The sequence below is a fragment of the Humulus lupulus genome, chromosome 1 (genome assembly GCF_963169125.1).
Source record: "Humulus lupulus chromosome 1, drHumLupu1.1, whole genome shotgun sequence".
Lineage (NCBI taxonomy): Eukaryota > Viridiplantae > Streptophyta > Magnoliopsida > Rosales > Cannabaceae > Humulus > Humulus lupulus.
This window is the reverse complement of record NC_084793.1, coordinates 309,823,877-309,845,347: the sequence shown is the minus strand read 5'-3', so window position 1 is coordinate 309,845,347 and position 21,471 is coordinate 309,823,877. Positions and strand designations below refer to the sequence as shown.

The window sequence follows — 21,471 nt, the reverse complement described above, 5'->3', positions numbered from 1 at the left end:
GCTAGACTAGAGATGTGTCATGTTAGACCACATATGTGTCATGTTAGATCAGAGGTGTGCTAGAGGAGTGCTTTTGCCTATGCCAATCGGTAAGTTGTCTTGTCCGACCAGTCACTTTGGGGATGGATTTGGTCGGTGCACGGATCAGAATCTTAGAAGTTACTGTCTACTTCAATAAAGCCTCAGTAACAACTTCAACCCGCATCATTCTCAACTGCCGCGGGAATCTCTCAGATATCCCGGAATAATAGCTATATTATTGTAATTTAGATTTATTTATATTTTATTAATTAAAGTCTGTTGGAAGAACCAGTGACCCGATCAAAGGGAATATCTGATGTACGATCCATGAGCCTATAAATAAATGGTTCATGGCATCATTTTGGGGATCTGATCTTTTTAGACTGATAAAAACTCTCTAGTTTGGAGACTTTGAGACTGTTACTTGGGGTATTCTTGGGACATTTTCTAAGAGAGTTTAGAGAGAGAAACTATGTGTTTTTCTGCTTACACTTAAGAAACTCAGTTGGCTCACGTTCATCTAATCTTTAGTGTAGGATATAAATCACAACTCCAAGTGGATTAGGCTATTACCAATAAATTGGGGCTGAACTGTAATGCTCCAAATTTCCTAATAATATTTAGGACCTTGATTAGGAGGTCGGGAGGGTCATAATTGATTTACTAAGGTATTTAATGATTATATGCATGTTTATGTGAATTATATTATTATATGATGGTGAATGCATGCATATGGGCTTATATTTTAAAAGCAAGGGCATTTTGGTAATTTGGCCGTTGGGGGCGTGATTGTGTAATTTTATGCATATGGGTGAATTATAATTTTACCACATTATATGTGGATTGGTTCGAGCCATTCGGCATGAGACGATCATGAGATGCAAGTTTTCGGTCTAGTCATAACGGGATTAAGTTCGAGGCTCGGGGTGAGTCTCGGGGTCATTTTAATGATTAGAACATTACCGGGAATTAAAGGGTAATGGGGTATGATTTATTGGCATTTGAGAATGTTGAGATTAGCGGGAATTGGATAGCGTTAATTATAATTAACGGTATAGGTTGGAAATGACGAATTTACCCTTGGGAGTGTTTAGAAGCTTTTAAATTGGCCTAGGGGCATTATGGTCTTTTGACCTTAAGGATTTATATCAGCTTTGGGGTTTAGAAGGCTGTAGAAACAAAGCCAAAACAGAGATATCCCTCCTCCTTCCCGTACGTTACTTCTCTCCATTTTCTTCTTTGGTGTTCTTGAGCTCAAGGTGGGATATTAAGCTAGGGAACTTGAAGGCTGAGGTTGTGGACTTAGTTCAGCTGTTGAGGGAGGTTCAAAACTGGTTTTAAGGTGAGTTCTAGTCACAAAATTCAAGCTGTGCTCTGTTTTCCTTTTGGTTTTCAGCTTATGGTTTTTGATGTAGAAAGTGGGAATCAAGGGGAGTTTTTGTGTATGTGTTGGTTGGGTTTTGGTGAGGGGGAGTTATGGGTGATGTTTGGAGGTTTAAATGAGTGTTTGGAAGAGGTTTTGGGTTGATATGAAGGGCTGGTTTGAGAGGAAAAACACAGGGGAAAAGTTGAGTTCGTGTGCTGAGTTATGGCTGGTTTGGGCTGAGCATCGCGGCGCAGCTGTGGAGCGCCGCGGCCCTTGGCGTCTGGCAGGGAAGCCCTTTCTGTCTGGAGGGCGCGCTGCGGCGCAGCAGGGGAGGGCCGCGGCCCTTTAGGTCATTTTAGCCCAAAATGGTGTTTTTGACTTGGGGATGCTAGCCTTAGGCCTTAGGGTTGAACCTAGTACCCGGTTGGGTAGTGTTTGATGTCTCAGAGGCTGGATTTTGGTTTGGAAACCTTTGCTTTCATTTTCATTGATGGTATCCTATATTTTTGGTTATGACTAGGTGACCGTTAAAGGACTGATCGTTCTCAAAGGTCGTTTCTTTTATTAATTCTCGCTCGAACCCAAGGTAAGAAAACTGCACCCCATATGTGACATGCATGGCTATGATTGATGCATGTTGGATGTTTAAATGTAAACATGGATAGCATAATGAATGCTTGGAAATCTTGCCCATTTGCATATGATTATTGTTGAGGTATGCTGGATGATTAAGTGCGATGCATGTGATGCACGAGAAACATGTGATTAGGGCATGCCATGAATGATGAATATGAGATTTGTCAGAGCTTGAGTCTCTGTGTTTGTGCACGATTATAATTATGCTAGTAACTGTTTAGTAAGCATGTTGAATGCCCTGTTCTTGGATAATTGGCATATGATACACATTGATAGCATTGCTTACTTGTGCATGGTACTGACTAATTAGTCAGGTTTGGCAAAGGTGCTAGTATCAACTGTGAAGCTGTGACTCACTAGTCAGGTTCGGCAGTGGTACTGGGCACTGGTCACACAGGGCTGACTCGTTAGTCAGATTTGGCAAAGGTGTTAGTATCAACTGTGAAGCTGTGACTCACTAGTCAGGTTCGGCAGTGGTACTGGGCACTGGTCACGTTGTGCTAACTCACTAGTCATGACAACCCTAATGTGTTTAGTGCAAGCTATGTCGATTGGACCTAATCGACCCTCTGCATTGAATGACTCAAAGAGCATTAATGCAGGACCGACCTTAAGTTCGATGAATATAAACAAGCATTTATCTAGCCAAAGGCTAGTCATTTAGAGCCATTGCAGGAAAGCCTAGGTAACGGTGTTGTTACACGGCTATGGCCACTGGGCCCTTAGTGACTTGGTTGTCAGTCACTCAGTATGGTTTACCAGAACCTCAAAGTGATATTCACTCATCTGATCAGAGCTCTGTATGATCATTTTGATCATCATATGCATGGCTTTGGGCACTGAGGCCCCAGTGACTTGCTTGTTGGTCACTCAGTATGGTTTACCAGAACCTGTTGAAGGTTAGAGGCTTACCCAACAGCCAGCCTTCCATTTGAATTAGTGACTTGCTTGTCAGTCACTCAGTCTGGTTTACCAGAACCTGTTGAAGGTTAGAGGCTTACCCAACAACCACCCTTCCACTTGAATTAGTGACTCGCTTGTCGGTCACTTAGTATGGTTTACCAGAACCTCAAGTGTTGCGACACTCATCTGATTAGGATTGACTTGATAGTCCTCCAATCAGAAGGCCAGGACTTCTTATCCTGGATACCCCAGCATCTGTTTGAATTCATTTGCATGCTGAATAGAGATGTGAGTGCTAGGCATGCTAGATATGATTTGATATCATGATATGATTGTTTATGAGCATATGAGTTTTCTTGCTGGGCTTCAGCTCACGGGTGCTTTGTGGTGCAGGTAAAGGCAAAAGAAAGCTGGACCATCCTTGAGTTGGAGAGCTTAGGTGATGACGTGTACATATGCAGTTGCTCGACCAATACTTGGGCGAGGTTTGAAAGTGGAACTAGGGCTGAACCCTGTTTTGCCGCTTAGAACGGCCTGTTGTAAACACTTTCTTGTAATAAACTCTTTGGGATCCCAATGTATACAGTAAACGTTATAGTGAAACGTTATATCTTTACCAAAGTTTTAAACCCCTAAACCGCTAATCATACTTAGTTACACGTTTATGGCCAAACGACTCGATTAGCGAGTTTAGCACTGTTTGCAATGTGCACTGTAGCGGTCCCTGGAGTTGGGGCGTTACATGAACCACTATAAAATTATCAGTGTCGTATTTTTTCTCTTGAAGGTTTATTGTAGTTTTGACGTCTACTTGTCGTTGGGAAAAATCGTGGTCAACATTAACCAGGTAGATAAGATCAGATATATCTAGTTACATCAGAAACATTAATTATTGATAGATAAATAAGTATCATTATTATCAAATCTAACCAGTGTCACAACGTTGACCATATGTCAAGTCGATCTCAATTCTGAGTGATAATATTTCTATTCATTATATTATCTGAATCTTATGACTTATTCGTTAAAAGCTTACCCTATGACATAGCCTATACTTACATCTTAGAGATTCAACGGTGTAATTGAATGAGAGTATTTATCATAGATATGAAATTTATAGCTCTCGTAATATAAGTGAAAAAAATTATTTCCTTAATATTTTAATTCAAATGGTTAAATGATTGACTCATTTATGTAATTAACTTTGCGAAATTATCATTTACAAGGAACGTAGTGGAAGTTAAGGATAAAATATCAATAAGGGATAAAATGGTAAAATTCACCGGACTCATGAGTAGGTCATCGATAGAGGATTGACTAACGGTAATAGTTATAACAATGGATAATGTATTTACAGTAGTGGAATTACATTCTATGAATTCAAGAGTCAAATTCTGAGTCTATAGCGGAGTCACACGGAATTAATAAGTTGTGTGATAATTTATTCTATAAATAAACTCACAATAAACTTATTGTAGCTTGTATTCATGGATTCATGGTCCTCATGTTGTCTTTAATTAAATCAAGTCTGAATATCTCAAATAATTGATTTAATTATTAAATTAGAATATCGAATTGACTAGGTCAATTTTGTGACATTTACATGAATTATATGAAATACAGAAAAAAAAAATAGTTATTGTAAAATATTTAGCATATTTATTAATAATAAAAAATTAGTGTTAATATTAAATCAAGTTTCAAATTACAAATAGTTATTAAGGATTTAATTAATTAATTATAAAATGTATAAATAAAAGGGTCTTGAATTTGAGTCAATCGGCCTTAAATTTAAGACACACATTATGAACCCAACTCACTCGGTGTGGGGCAACCATGATAAGACTTTATTTACATTTTATTATTCAATTAATTTAATCAAGAAAATAAGCCTAAGAATGTATCCATAAATAGAATGTTATAGCTAGGATTTTCATAGAGACATTTTTGGTTAAATGCTCAGTTAAAGAAAACCATATAGATTACACTTTTCTAGCGACTCTTTCTTATTTTTTTCTAAATCTCTATCTCACGTGTTGAGAAAATTGCCCACAATAACTAAACTTGATCAAAGATTAGCGAGGAAGATTCTGGTTGTATTCTGAGAAGTGTTTTAGTTATCGATAATTCCTAGCAATCAAGAAAATGACAAAATGATAGAGAACTGAAAGAGTGGAGTCTCATTAATTCTGCTGCAGATAAGTAAGTAATTTACCTTTTCTCTATTTTATTGTGTTAATTTCAATAGATACATATTGTAGGATTTCTATTTATGTTTTGATTAAATGAGAAATCTCATCACAATAAACAATATCATGTATATGTTTTTCTTACATTAATGGGATTCTACCCATGTCTTGTTTTTTTATTATATACCCATTAGAGCCACTGCATTGATGTGAGAATTACAAACAGTTATATATTGATGCTGAATGTCAAAATTAATCAACAAAGTTGATATTAGTGCAAAACCGACGCTAAATCTCGTTTTTGTTGTAGTGCATACATGTTTGTTTTATTATTAAAATGATTCACAGGATAATAAAGTTCTAATATTAAAAAAATATAATTTTTAAATACTCAGATAGTGTCAAAATCAAAATTAAAAAAAATTGTTTTCTATGCTTATTAAAAAAATAAGCACGTGTGCAACAAACTATTTGAATCATGATTTTAGCACCGTAAATTATTCTGAGTTTCCAAAAAATTTGCAGAAGGCTTGCTATAACTACAATGAATACTGTCATAAAAAAAACGAAATTATAATTGATTTGCATGCCTAAAACATGATCGTATTATTTCAGTAAGATATAGAAAAGCGTCATAATATTGAAATGTTATAACTAAATAGATGTAATGGTAAAAAAAAAAAAATTAAACATCTAAAAATATCAACTTTAATAACAACAACAGTAAAATTATCTTAATAACTATTATTCGAAAAATATTTTATGCAACATTCTTTGATACGTTATTTACTCTTTACAATTGTTATTACCTTTTTATGTATAATCAATTTCATAATATTGTATATATAATTATAATCATAGTTACATGTAAATTAATACTTAAATGAATCTAGTGAATTAAATATAAAGACATTATTTTAAAAGTTACCTTTTCCAGTCATTTTTGCCAAAATCTTAAGTTTTTGATTGGATATGATTAAGAATAATTATGAGAGATTCTTTTTCCCTGAAATTATTATAATAGTTTCCAAAGTATTAGTTGAATTCAAACTGAAGAAAATAGAATTGTTTGAAATTTAAATTTCAAACAAAGGGATAATAAATAGAGAAGTAAAAGTAACCCCAGTAGGCAATAACATTGAAACACTCAAAACTTATAATAATTATTCATATACTTAGTATTTTTTTAACCATCATTTTTTTTCTTCTTTCAAAATGGTTAAAAATATGATGTTGTTTGGTAACATTTAAAAAATTAATTTTTTATTTAATTAATTAAAATTTTGACAATTCAACATAAAATATTATTTGGTAATACTATTTTTATTTATTATTTTTAAAAATTTTAATTAAAATTCAATAAATTTTGAAAATATAATTTTTTTCACTTTCAAAATTTTGTTAAACAGTTTTCGACTTTTCGTTTATTTTTTTTCTTCTTTTTTTCAAATCAACACATCATTTTATATTATTAAACAAAAAAAAGTTATCAAACACATTTTTTATTTTTATTTTTAAAAACAAAAAATAAAAATAGTTACCGAATATATTTTTATTTTTTAAAAATAAAAAATAAAAAATAAAAATAAAAATAATATTTCTATTTTTGTATTTAAAAATTTTAAAAACAAAAATTTTACCAAACACAACTTATATTATTGTGATTTTAAATTTTGGGTTACTATTATCTCATAAATAAGTTTAGACTGGTTTCAATGTTTTGAAAATTCAACTATAATCAAATCAAAAACTACCAATGTGCTGGTAAGGGACCATATTTAGATGTAACAGTGTAATATTATTTAAAGATAATAATATGATGTGACAACAAATAAATAAACACTAAATTTTCTTATGATATTAATAATAATATGATGTGACAGCAATTAAATTAATTAATACATTATAGTTTCTTAAGATGCAATTCATTTAAAAAAGATTTTTTAGAACTATCAAATCAATTCTTCATTTGCTCATTCCTATCAAATCATATTTATTATCATTTATAATAAATTAAATATTAAAAAACAAACTACTTTTAACTTGTAATATAATATTTTTTATACACGGAATTATGGATATAGTTAAACCTACTTTCTTAAGTATATTTAAATTGTAATATAATATTAATTTCTTACAAACTTGTATTGTCTGTATAAAATACATTTATAAAAAAAAATTAAACCTAGTTTTCCTTAAACAAAACTGTAGTGTCAATTTGAACTATTTTTTTCTAAATTGAAACCAAATAATGTTAGGAAAATTAAGAATGAAAAAAAATATATACTAAAATAAAATATGCCCCATACCTTAATAAAAAATTATAATATATATGTGGTGGTTAACTGATTATATTTCGAAAATATGAAAAGTTATTTATATTAATTAATTTCATATATTGGGCTGGTATTTTTAGTGAATAAAATCAAATGTAAATATCTATGAATAAATATTTAGTATATTTTTTTGTGGCAATATTTAATATAATTATAGATTTTAAAAAAACTTATTTATTAGAGATTTTTTCTTTGTTGATGAATTGTTTTCTCCAATAATTATCAACAAATTGGCACCATATTTATACATATAAAGTTTTTTAAATGATTGTGTTTAAGATTTTCTCGTTTTGCTTTTGGCTATTGATTTGAGATGAAATAGATTTTGCTATAGCCTTTCATTTTTGAAAGGAGTATTAATTTATTCCAATCCATTAATAAAGTTCTTTTTTTAAAAAAAAAAAAGAAAGCAGAAAAGAAAGAAAAGAAAAAATAATCATTTTATAAGGATGAAATTATTATTATCTCGTACACTATGTTATTGAGTAAAATTGGAGATAAATAAATTTTGAAACTCAATATAATTAACTTGTAAGTATTTTGGAGATGATTTTCCAAACAACAAATTTAGTGGATAATTTTTAGTTATTGATACATTATCATAGTATTTTTAGTTTCTATTTAGAAAATAGTATTATATTGGATATACTTTAAATTATTTATATCATATGATTTTTATATATAATAAGACAAGATGTTTAAAAAATTAATCAACTATGATCGAACCAATCTCATTCTTTTCTTCATTATTGCAACGCGCCAACTGAAGCAGAAAGCTATCGCTCCTACTTAATGCTTTCTCTATGATTTACTTAAAATTAAACAGATCTCGGTGATTTATTACATCGCTTGCTATGCAACTATAATTAGTTGATAGCGGAACCTAGCTAAGACAACATATATTAAAAAGAAAGAACCGACAACTCCTACTCCTCCATGGGCTTCTCTTGCTTTAGCGCAAAAGAACGGTGGATATTGCACTTTAGCTATAACTTTCATGGCTTATCACGCCTATTGTCTAACTAAAATAAAAGTACTCGTCAATGGCTCAAGCGTGAACTTCACTTATGCATCTAGCCAGCAAAAGAAGATTCAAGGCAAGGTCTAGGCAGCTTTATTATAACATTAGAGCAGCGAAAGATAACTTATTTTATATCGTAGATATTTATAGAAACAATAAAAATAAAAACTCTTAGAAAATTTTAATTTTTAATTTTTTTAATAATTAACTTCATTCACAACAAATTTTAATAGTAAAATTTGAATTCTAAACAAAGCTTCATTGAAAATGATAAAAAAGTGGGTTTAATGGTTCCAAAATACAAATGATAGATAAAAAACTCTTTTTTTTCGTACATAAATAAAAGCAAAAGTAAATAACGATGATAAATAAAATAATGAGGCTCTTATGTTGTTTGCTTAAGAGAATTATTAAGGAGTATCACTAAGTTAATATATTGTTATTAGTGAAATATAATATTAGATCTTATACATTTTAATTTAATAATTATTATTCGTATTACTAGTTAATTATAAAATGTGACATCTTGTAGTGTCGGACAACTTATCGTGCCAAGTTTAAAGTGTTAGTTATTAGGTGTTATTGAAGTGTTACATTTGGCAACATCCCAAGTATGAAAATGAATCAATAATATCAATTCTCCACAAATGAGAAAGAGAGCATTTAATATTGTTTCTTACATATCATTAAATTCAGTGATGTTTCTATTCATGTTCTGTTCAATCTGCCATTCTTTGTGAAATTAAAGGCTTTTGTCTCTATTTTCTTCTCATCTCCAATATATAATATAATACAACATAATATATAATATATAGCATCAAAATAAAAATAATTCTATTTACAAAATGATATTTAAAAAAAAATAAAATTGATTACCGACAGAGTGAGTGTCGAAAGTAATGTTATAAATCATTATAAAAAAATATTTTACCAAACAGTTAACAGAGCCAGAACACTAAAATATAGAATGACTAATTATTTTAATAAAGATTATACTAAAATTTATACAAAATATATTTATAATATTTTTTTGCTCAACCTGAGTACCTTCTGATTTTGTCATTGTCTACAACAATAATTAGTTATATGAGCTTTATTTATTATTGGGGTTTATATTTTTTTAACTCTGTGTTTTGTCCTATTATTTGTTTGGATTATGAATTTTAATAAATTATTTTTTGGATTTTATACTTTGTAAAATGGTTAAAATAGAATCTTAAACCCGATTTTGGTCAATGTTTTTTCAACTGAAATTACAAATAATTTACCAAACTAACAATTCAGAACAAAAATAAAATCATTCTGCTTAAAAACTGTGTTGTTATATTTAATTTTTTCTTCATCAAAATTGAGTTTAGGGTTTTATTTTAACAATTTTACAAAACATAGGGTCCAAAAAATAATTTGTCAAAACACATGGTTAAAACAGGTAATGAGACAAAACACATGGTCAAAAAATATATAAACTCTTATTATTATTATACACAATATAATAAAAAAATTATTTACTTCCCTAGCTGAGAAATGCTAAAGGCACTACTGGTACCTAATACCATAATGACGTGGCACATTGTTATTGGTGGAATCCAATATCGAGTTTCATTCTTATTAAATATCGCTAACCAACCATAAGGTGACACTTCATATGGTGTTGGACATCTTAAGGTACAAAATAACTATACTTTCCCAAGCCATACGATGATGAGAAGAAGAAAAATAATTATATTTATTTATTATGAGAAATGAGAATAGTTGAGCATTGTTTAAATATAGTATAATGTAAGAGTAATAGTGTTTTGATACCTAAATTTCATGAATGCTCTCATATTAAACATAATAATAAGTGTTGTAGTACTTTTGGTTGTCAGCTTTAGACTTTTTGTACTTAATTAGCTAAACAGCATTGAACACATTATCTCACTCTCTAAAGAAAAACTACTCTAATCTTTAAGCTAATGATGTCTTATATATGTAACTTGTTAAAATGACACTTTACCACAAAGTTGACTGCATATGAATTTAGATTATTTATATATAGGAATAAAAGTAGCTTGTTATTTGCCTTAGAACCCACTTAGTATTTTATTGTTTAATTAATATTATTTTAATACTTTGTATGTGGTAAATTAGAAAACATAAATGCGCGAAGCGCAGTATTTTGTAATAATTAAAAAATATAAATTTTTTGTGAGATTTTGTGGTAGGGAGTCTTTTTTACCCTAGCAATACAACACACTCTTTATATGAACACGTTTGGGGCATCTTAACCCTATTTTTTTTCTTCATGACGGTGCGCATTGTACAACGAACGTCCTGCAGTTTTTCAAGAAATTTCGAATAATTCACAATACTGGAAATATATTTCAAACAACTTGTTACTTACGTGTTTTTTTAGTACGTTTCGCATGATTCTTTCAAAAAAATATAAATTATGTATAAATAAGTATATGTTTTGTGTAATAGTTATTTTTGCTAATTAACCGTTTTGACTATTTATTTTTGTTCAATGTTTTACTAAAAGGAAAGAGTGTTGAAAATTAAGTTAGTATTTTATTGTTCAACTAATATTATTTTAATACTTTGTACATGGTAAATTAGTAAAAAATTATATATTTTTACCCTTTTTTTTGTAAATATATTTTTTCTATAAAAATTTCACAATCTAAAACACATTTGTATAGAATGTCTAAACTATGATTTTGATATTAATATTGTAAATTATTCAGAATTTCTCAAAATTTTGCAAAAGTAATGCTATGACTATAATGAACACCGCCATAAAAAAAAAACTAAGGCCATAGTTTATTTACGTGCTTAAAATAGGGTTGTGCCCTATCGGTATAGATACAAAGACGTACCACCTAATTGTAAATTCTTCCTATAATAATAAACTCTAAAATTAAACAAGTAAGAAATTTTAAGAAACGAAATAGTAATGACGTTTTTAGTATGTCTAAGTATGATCAATTATGGGCTAAGCATGTCCAAAGACTCAACATTTTACTTAAAAAATAAATTTATAATATTTTATTCTAAATTAAAAATTATTAAAAGAATTATGAAGCTCTAATTAAAAGGCCACCTTAATTTTAAGACAAGTTCTTAACTTGTTGCATAATATCTTCGATTTCTTTCACTTTCTATCCATGTCCAAGTACCAACAAACTCTAAAATTTCCTAAGCAATAGTGGCCCATTCTATTAATTTTAGTTTAAGTAATCCAATTTCTTTCACTTTCTATAAAAAAAAAACTCTAAACATTACTAAATAATAAGATTAGTGACTCAACATATCATTAGTTCAAGTAGTTGCCCATTTTACCAACCCTTATCTGAGACAGCTGTGTGGTAGCTCAATTTTTTATACCACGTGTACTTCAATTTTTTTTTAATAATCACGTGTGGTGGTCTGGTAGTGCATGTTAAATTAATGTACGAGTTAATCGAATATGAGCCATGATTAATCAAAGAGTATATCATAAGATATCACCCCTTTAAATAATTAGTAATATTAAATAACCAAAAGTATTATTAAAGAGAAAACTATATACTTTTTTCAAGCTAATGTCACATTCAACAATAGAATTTTTTTTAGAAATTGAATTTAAAAAAGAAAATAGGTCCACAAGTCGGCTAAATCATCATTATTAGGAACATAATTAGTACATTACTTTCATATTAAAGAAGTTGGGGAAGACTAGGCAAGATAAACAAAATAAGTATTATTTGACTTATATTATATGTTGAGTGCTAACAAAAAGTAGTGTATTTATATGATATACCATATATATTATATATAAAAAGTACACCACTCATGCCACTAATTTTGTTGTTTTTAATCATTGTAATTTAGATAATTGTAATTATATATATTATATATAATAGTGTATAATGTGGTTGTAGGGGTTGGCAAAATTTTTTTTAGAAAATTTAAGATAATTTAAAATGTGGAAATAAGTATTCAAACAAGTACAACAGACTGTTTAAATTAGGGGTGAACATTTGACCTGCAAACCCCACAAAACCTACTTGACTCGAACCCCGAGAACCCAAATTTTTGAAAAACCCGTTCATTTCGGGCTTAATCCGACCCGAACCCGAAATATGTCAGGTCAGGTTCGAGTTTAATATACAGCAATTTCGGGTTCGGGTGAACTCGACCGAAATTTAAAAAAAAAAAAATCTAAAAAATCGTATTTTTGTAAAATTGGGCTTTTCAGCCCAAAACCCAGCAGGCCTAGCTCAACCCGAACCCAACCCGAAAAAACCCAAAACTCGAAAAAAATTAGATCGGTTTCGGTACTATTTTTCTCCACCCGAAATTCGCAAAACTCGAACCCGATAAACCCGAAAATCCGACCCGTGTGTACCCCTAGGTCAAATCTTAAATTCTGCATCTTAAATTATCGAGAATTTTTTTGAAAATTTGTGAAACATCTTATAAATATATTATACATCATTATATATATACAAAAATAGAGTTTCAATGTATCAAAAATAATAAAAATATCTATTGATATGGATTAAAAATCCAACAAATTTTCTATATATATATTTTTAAAAAGTACACATGGTCTTTATATGGAAAATGTGCTTAAATGTTGTATAGCTTATTATAGAATTTTATTAATAATTCTACAAAGTTGGAAGTTCACCTATTTGATCGGCTACTTTATTACCATCCACACCATATATAGAAATATAAATGTACACCATGAAAATAGAAAAGTCTTACATAATTTTGCATAGTAAAATGTCTGGTCTAGAATTTAATAAATGTATAAAAATTTAATAATGTAAACATTTTAATTATTATATTTTAATGAAATTATTTGATTCCAAAAGTGATTATGTTGTTTTGAAAAAAAAAAAAAATAGAAAAGAAAAAGAAAAATTGATTATATTGTTTGGCATGATACATTAGGGAATATGCTATATGTATTTAGAGATCTTTATTTTTGTCTCTTTTTAAAAAGAAAAAAAATAAAAATATTTAACTCTTCTGGTTTAAATTTAGAAGAAAATTTGGAATAAAGAGTATATAAAAATATAGCAGATACAGAGTTACTAATGTAAGTTGGGATTATATGAAATTTATTAGATATTTTAAGTAAAATCCACATTTTTTTAGTTTTTTTTTACTTTTGTACGGTTTTTATTTATTTTCTTAAAAAATATGCACTCAAGTTTTTAAAAATATGATTTTTAAAGTTTCATAATTACGAAAATATAATTTTTAAGAAAAATAACTTAAAAGCAACACACTGGACTAATTAAACATCAACAAAAAAACTTAAAAACAATGTGAAAAAAAAACGTGAAAAAAATCGTAAAAATGTATAAAATTTACCGTAAAATTGAAAAAAATAAATATTTGACCATAAAAATATAATTTTCCCAAAAATTAATATTTGACTATTTTATGTAATTTTCCGAAAAATTAATAATTTTTTTTTCTGTATTTCTCTTCAAGAAAACTTTTATTAAATTAGAGAATTACCTTAAAAGATTAGAGTATTACCTTAAAAGATATAACTTAATGCGTAGATGTAACAAGACTTAATATATATTAGACTTGATTTAAAAGGTAACTACAATTTATGGTTGAAGGAATATGCTCTAGCAAATAGTAATAATAATTATCAAAGTAAATGAAAATATTTATTAAAATTGATTTATTTATGTAATTCTGACGTGCCATTTATTATTTGGGTCCATTATGTCATATTTTAAAATTAAAAAAAAAACTCAAATCTCAATACAAAACAACCCCCAGCACATACCGAACAGAAATAATTTTATTTCGTATTTATTATTTTTACTAAGAGTTTATTCTTTTTTCGACACTTTATTTTTTTTTATTATTTATTTGAATTTTATATTTTGATAAATTATTTTTTAGATTTTATATTTTATAAAATAGAATCCTAAACCTGATTTTGGTCAATATTTTATCAACTAAAATTACAAATAATTTACCAAACTAATACTTCAAAACAAAAATAAAATCATTCTCATTACTGTGTTGTTATATTCAATTTTTTTTCATCAAAATTGGGTTTAAGATTCTATTTTAACTATTTTTCAAAACATAAAGTTCATAAAATAATTTATCAAAATATAAGAGCAAAGGTAACGAGACAAAACATATATTCCAAAAAATTATAAACCCATCTACTATTTATCTAATTATCGTATAAAAATAATTAAAAATATTAGAAATAAGAAAATTAAATTTGCTGTACCCGAAAACGACGACGTATTAAACAAAATACTACGCGAAACCAGGCAAGTCACGTCAGTATTTTTTTTTAGGGGACACGAATATCAAAGACTGCTTGTGCCTGGGCTTTGGTTAAGATATACATCTGACAATCTGACAGGACGTCCGCTCTTTCTCACCGTCCGATCTAAGCAAAAGCGACAAGAGCCCGTCAACACCGTCAACACCGTCAACTTCCCACTCTCTACACTCGCGCGTGGAACCTACGCACACCGTCCTCTTCTTCGTAATTCACTTCTTCTGTCACTCACTCAGTCAGATCCCAACTACACATTACTCATTTTCCTTTTCTTTTTTCGCCACCAAATTCTCTCTCATCTTTCTCTTTCTCACTTTACTTTTCCTTCATTTTACTTTTTCTCGTTTACCAAACACTCTATTTTCCTATTCTCTCTCCTTCCTCTCGTCATCTCTAAAAAGCTCTGGTAAAATTTCTGGTTCTGGCTGCGAATGTGAGTCGCGGAGAGATCGGAGACTGCCACATTAGTGCCTTCAATGAGGTATTCACCAGCTTCTTCTTCTCTCTATTTGCTTTTGTGCATATGTATGTATATGATCGATAGTTTATGGTTTTAATTTCTTGCCATGGAAGCTCTCTCCTCTGCTCTGCCGATCGTTCATGCACCGACACAATGACTCAGATTGTGTTTGGCTCAATATATCTGTTGTTAATGGCATTGTCACTATTTTTTTTCCCTGAGAAATTTTAGCGATTGTTTTCTTAATCGACGATGATGATCGGTATTAGCTGAAAATTCAGAGTGTGAAGCAGTAACTTTTTTTTTTCTTTTTTTGTGCAGTTTTTTTGGTTAGTTTAGTGTTGAAGCTGCGTATATTATTACTAAAACAATGGATACTAACAAGGCATGGCTTTGGAAAAAGAAATCCACAGAGAAGAGCACTGTTGCGACTGATAAACCTTTGAAAGGGAACGATGAGGTAACTTAATACCTTTTACTTCTATTTTATTTTAATTTTATTTAAATAGTTATTAATTTAACAGTAAAAGCATGCATATTTACGTATTATTATTATTTTTCTATTTTTATTTTTCTCTATAACCTCTCCTATTAATATTGAGTGAGTTCCTGTTGCACTATTTTTTAGTTGGATTCATTTTTTTGGACTTACGTACATCATAATTTATAAATAATTGATCATTCTCACAATCATATGCATAACTTTTTTTTTTTAATTATTATTTTATTTGCAACTCCAAGTCCAATTTCGTGTTCATTTGGGTAACAATGGAGGTTGACAATTAGTTATTGATTAAATAATCATGTTTAAATGAATCTCAGGGGTATGAAAATGAAACCCATAAATAAGACTATAATTAATTAGCAAGAGAAATATTAAATTGGAACGGAATCTGGATTCAATTTCTGAATTTTCCACGGTCATGGTACTAATTACCAAGATTAAGCTGCCTTAATGCAATTCAAATGATTTGGTTATTGTTTTTTTATTTAATTTTGCTGAGATTATACAATAATCTGATTCTAATTAGTGTACTGCAAAAAATATTGCCTAATAACGAAGTGAATGGTTGGTTCTTCGTTGTGGTTTCTAACTGCTTTCCCAAGTAATTTGTTATTTCATTTAAGTATGTTGATTGGTCCTAAGGTTGCTCAAAAATTTGATTGCAACTTTTATAATATTATGTAAGAGCTTGAGTTATAATATTCATTGGTTCTCAATTTTCTTAGATACAGGCACTTCTGGATGAGAAAGTGGAATTGGAGCAGAACTTGAAAACTTTAAACGACAAACTTTCATCTGCTCTCTCAGAATGCAACTCTAAAGATGAACTTGTAGAGAAACATGCAAAAGTGGCACAGGAAGCTATGAGGGGTAATTCACTGCCAATTTTTGCAACCGTCGTCTGTTTGTAGTAATACCTATTATTTGGAATTGCCAAATATTATATCTTTATGTACCGTTTTTCTTGCAAATGTTTGTATAGGCTGGGAGAAGGCAGAAGAAGGTGCAGCATCTCTGAAGATGCAACTGGAAGAAGCTTTGCAGCAGAGAGTTGCTAGGGAAGAAAGAGTAGGTCATTTAGATGCAGCCCTCAAGGAATGTATGCAGCAGCTGCGATTTGTTCGAGATGAGCAACAACAAAGGATTCATGATGCTGTAGTGAAGACTTCAAGGGAATTCGAGAAAACCCAGAAGGTTTTAGAGGAGAAGTTAGCTGAAACAAACAAAAGGCTTGCCAAGATAATTGCTGAGAATGCTCATCGTGGCAAGACGCTTGTGCTGAAGGAAAAATTGATAGAAGAATTGAATAGACAGTTGAGTCAGGTGGAAGCAGATTTCAGCTCACTAATGAATAGGTTAGAATCCACTGAAAAAGATAACGCTGCTTTGAAATATGAGGTTAGAGTGCTGGAGAAAGAGCTTGAGATCCGTAACGAGGAGAGGGAATTCAATCGTCGAACTGCTGATGCATCACACAGGCAGCACTTGGAGAGTGTGAAGAAAATTGCAAAGTTAGAATCAGAGTGCCAGAGGCTCCGCCTCCTGGTCCGGAAGCGACTTCCAGGTCCTGCTGCCTTGTTGAAAATGAAAAATGAAGTTGAATTGCTGGGAAGGGATTCTATTGAAATGAGAAGAAAATCAAATCCATCTGGCTTAATGTTCGACTCCATGGGAAGCAACTCCTTAGAAACACACAGCAAAAGGATTAGCATACTTACTGAGCAGTTATGTGCTATGGAAGAAGAAAACAAAGCTCTCCGAGATGTGCTCATTAAAAAGACAAATGAACTCCAATCCTCAAGAAACATGTCCCCCCGAACAGCTTCCCAACTTTCACAAGCTGAGTTCGAAGAATCTTCGAAAGGTCTAATGTTAACAGAGCCAAGAAGAAATAGTTTTGTGTCACACGAGTTCTCTCTTGCATCAATGTCTGAGATTGACAGTGATGATAAGGCTAGCTGTGCTGAATCGTGGGCTTCTGCTTTAATTTCAGAATTGGAACACTTTCGAAATGAAAAACAGAAAGGATCACTGTCAAAAAGAGTTGGAGCCTTAGACATAAATTTGATGGATGACTTTGTTGAAATGGAAAAACTAGCTGTAGATTCTGTCAACAAAACAGCCAGTGAGAATTCCTCAGAAGTAGTGGGTAGTCAAATAGTTCCAGTTTCGGACAGTGAATCAGGATTCAGCATGTCAAATCAAGAAATTAAACACTCTTTCAATGGGGATTTCCCTGTTTGGCTTCAAGACGCTTTAAAACTGGTATTGGAGCAAAACCGTGTGACAGGAAGAAACTTCGAAGAGATTATTGAGGATATTAGATTAGCTTTGGTGCATAGGACGCTTCCAAAGCCTGGTGAACTTGCTCTTACAAGGGAAGACTCAAATAATTTTGATGAATCTAATCTCTCTCATGTTAGAGGCAATGATACATTATTAGATTCAAAGAAATCATTAGAAATGGATTCATCCAGTGGAGGGATTGATGTGAGCATCTCACAATCAGATAAGGGCAATCAGCAGGTCCAGCCAGATATGAGTAAATTCATCTGCAAAATGATTGAGCTTATTGAAGGGATCAGTGTACCGTCTGACTTGAAGAATTCAGAATCGCCCACAGGCTACATGGTCCGTGTCCTCCAGTGGAAATCTTCTGAACTCAGTGAAGTTCTACAGCAATACGTGCATGCTTGTTATGATCTATTGAATGGAAAGGCTGATGTTGGAAAATTTGTGGAAGCCTTGACTTCGTCTCTGGAATGGATCATAAATCACTGCTTTTCTCTTCAAGATGTTTCAAGCATGAGGGATGCCATTATAAAGCAATGTGATTGGGATGAATCAAGGAGTGAAACTGAAGCAGAAGCCGGATTTATTGGTCACTTCACAGAAGCAGAAAGAGCACACATTCTGAGACAACAGTTGTTACATTTGCCATCGGCTGCTGTTGATTCGAGTGGCCATAGTATTCAAGCAGAAGAACTAAAGTCTGCTATGGTAGAAGAAAGCAGAATATTGAAGGATGAAAAGAAAGAATTGGAAGGGAGACTTCAGTCGGCTACCGAGATGAGAGAAAACCTAATGAAGCAACTTCAGGAATCTAGGAAGGTCATTGAAAGCCTGCAAACAGAATTGCAAGATTTCAAAAAATCAAAGGAGATGATTGCGGATCAAATTGAAACTCAAAAGATGATGAATGAAGATCTTGACACACAGTTGAATGCGGTAAGAGGAGAGCTGATCGAAGCTCGCCAGAACTTTTCGTCTCTAGAGGTTGAGCTGGATAACAAAAACCACTCTTTTGAAGAATTGCAGGCTACATGTGTCGAGCTACAACTTCAGCTTGAAAGGTACCAATAAATACAAGATACACACTATGCCTCATTGCATTAGTTTTATTCTCAGTCATTCTTATTTATTTTGCATTTATGAGAGCCCTCATTATCTGACATATGTGATTCATCAGTTTTAAAAAGGAAAGCTCAGACGCCGATCTTAACGAGGAACAAAAGCAAATTCGAAGTGTAAGTTAATTATATTCGAGCAAATACGAATACTTCAAACGTATATACAAATTTTGTTCAAATCTCTAGCTTTCATGAAGAATTGAATATGAATATGTTATAGCTTTCTCGTCCCAACTATTAAAATTACCAAGATTAATACGACTCGACTTTGAGAAAAGTCAGAATTGTCTCATTTTTTCTGGTTGATAAATCTTGTAGGATCAGGAGATAACAGCTGCATCAGAAAAGTTAGCAGAGTGCCAAGAGACTATCATAAGCCTTGGGAAGCAGTTGAAGGCATTGTCTACACCAAAAGAAGCTGTCCTCTTCGATAAAGTCGTCGTTAATCCAAGTAACACTAAAACCGTCACTAACACCAAAACTCCAACCCTAAATGAAGATAAGAACACCAATCATAGAACGTCCCTACTAGATCGAATGCTAGCAGAAGACGGCGCTGCAACCAAGACTACTAAATCGCCGGAAACCAAAGAAATTGACAACAACTCCACTACTACCGCCACTACTAAATTAGGCTCTCACAAGGTAATAGAGCCATTAGAGAACATCATTTTTCCTAACGGCAAAGAACAAGATAAGAATAATGTTGCAGTTGATATGTTAGCTATTGTGCCTTCCAAAAAACATGGTGGTGGGAGTTTGTTGAAGAAGCTACTTTGGAGAAAGAAGAAAGGTAGTAATAGCAAGAAAACTCCTATTCCTTTTCCTTCATAATGGAAATTATTATAAAGCAAGTGATGTCAATGTGTGCTGATCATGTTCGTGTTCCTACAGCTGTGGTTTGGTTTGTAACTAGTTCGAAAGTTGAAGAAATAAAATAATAAAACAAAAAAAAGCTTAATTTTGTTACAATTTTGTGTATTACGTTTGTATATATGCTATGTATTTTAAAGGGTATATTTAGGTAATATAATATCTTTTATATATTAAAAATATTTAAATGTTTATATTATTTTTTTTATATATATTTATATATTTTTTTACACAAGATTGAAAAATGGATTACATGAGATGGGTGGAGTGAATACTTCCATCCGACAAGTGCTAGAAATACACAAAAATTAGTCACTCGGTGATATTTGTGCAATTTATGTGTCTCAATTTACATTAGAAAAAATAACACTCATTTGGGAGAGAGTACTTGAGTCCAATTAAGTCCAACCGCAAAAGCAATTCTATAAAATAAGTACACAAGATTTATAAGAGTATTCCTTTGGATGATCTACTCCATCTTTTAAAATATCTCTCCAAAAATAGAAAATTTTATTTTGTATATATTTTAAATTTTACATTATACTATATATCAGCTTCTGTATATATTTCTCTGCATCATTTAAATATTATATCTTTAAACATATTTTATTAATTAAAGTAAAATAAAATAATTGAAAAAAAAAGAAATAATAAATATGTATACTAAATGGGAGAGAGAAAGCTTATAAAGAAAAATAATAATATTAAAATATTATATAAAGGATATGTAAATGTAGATATAAAATAATTGGAGTTTGTGCATAGCTATTATAAATATATGTATAAAGGAACTGATGGAAGATATTTTTGTGAGTTTTAGCTAAATATTACAGAGAAAGTGTATTACAAAATACACCACCAAATCATATTTTTTTTTATAATTTACCTCAAACTTTTACATTATACCATACATCAACTTCTCTATTTTTTCTCTACATCATTTAAATATTATATTTAAAAAATATATTTTATTCATTTTAAGAAATAAAATAATTAAATATAATAGTATCACACTCATATATATACAAAAGTTTATAAAAAAAATAATAAAATTTTTATAGCTTGATGAATATTGTTTCACTACATATATACAGAAATACTATTCATTTAGGTAAAAAAAATATAACTTTACATCACCTATTGGAAGACTATTTAACAATTTTTTCTCTATATTATAAATAATTAGACATTTTATCTCCTCTATTGGGAGTGCTCTAAGTTAAGTACAAAAGTAATTGATTTGGCCTGATTGATCTATAAGATGTTTTCTCATAGGAAAATAGATAAAAAAAAAAATTTCGTTACATGTTACATATAATGTATACATCATTGTAGCTCAAAATATGTTAATAATCTTCAACTTTTATTTACAAATCCCAACCTAACATAGCACACCATAAGACGTACATGTACACCCTTAAAGGAAGAAGTGTCGAACCTCGCCACGAGA

General features: G+C 30.6%; 1 protein-coding gene across 2 annotated transcripts; it reads left to right on the top strand.

Annotated features, from left to right (window-relative positions):
• Positions 1–15,032: 15,032 nt before the first annotated feature.
• Positions 15,033–20,120, top strand: LOC133812860 (filament-like plant protein 7). Of its 2 annotated transcripts, none has more exons than XM_062246687.1 (6): positions 15,033–15,254; positions 15,555–15,693; positions 16,470–16,608; positions 16,721–19,091; positions 19,208–19,265; positions 19,467–20,120. In XM_062246687.1, the coding sequence occupies exons 2-6, from the start codon at positions 15,604–15,606 to the stop codon at positions 19,980–19,982; spliced, it is 3,174 nt and encodes a 1,057-aa protein (XP_062102671.1). In that variant the 5' UTR covers positions 15,033–15,254; positions 15,555–15,603; the 3' UTR covers positions 19,983–20,120. The 2 variants fall into 2 exon arrangements, with proteins under 2 accessions (XP_062102671.1, XP_062102670.1); XM_062246686.1 differs by having other exon boundaries at positions 15,034–15,254; positions 16,464–16,608.
• Positions 20,121–21,471: the final 1,351 nt, after the last annotated feature.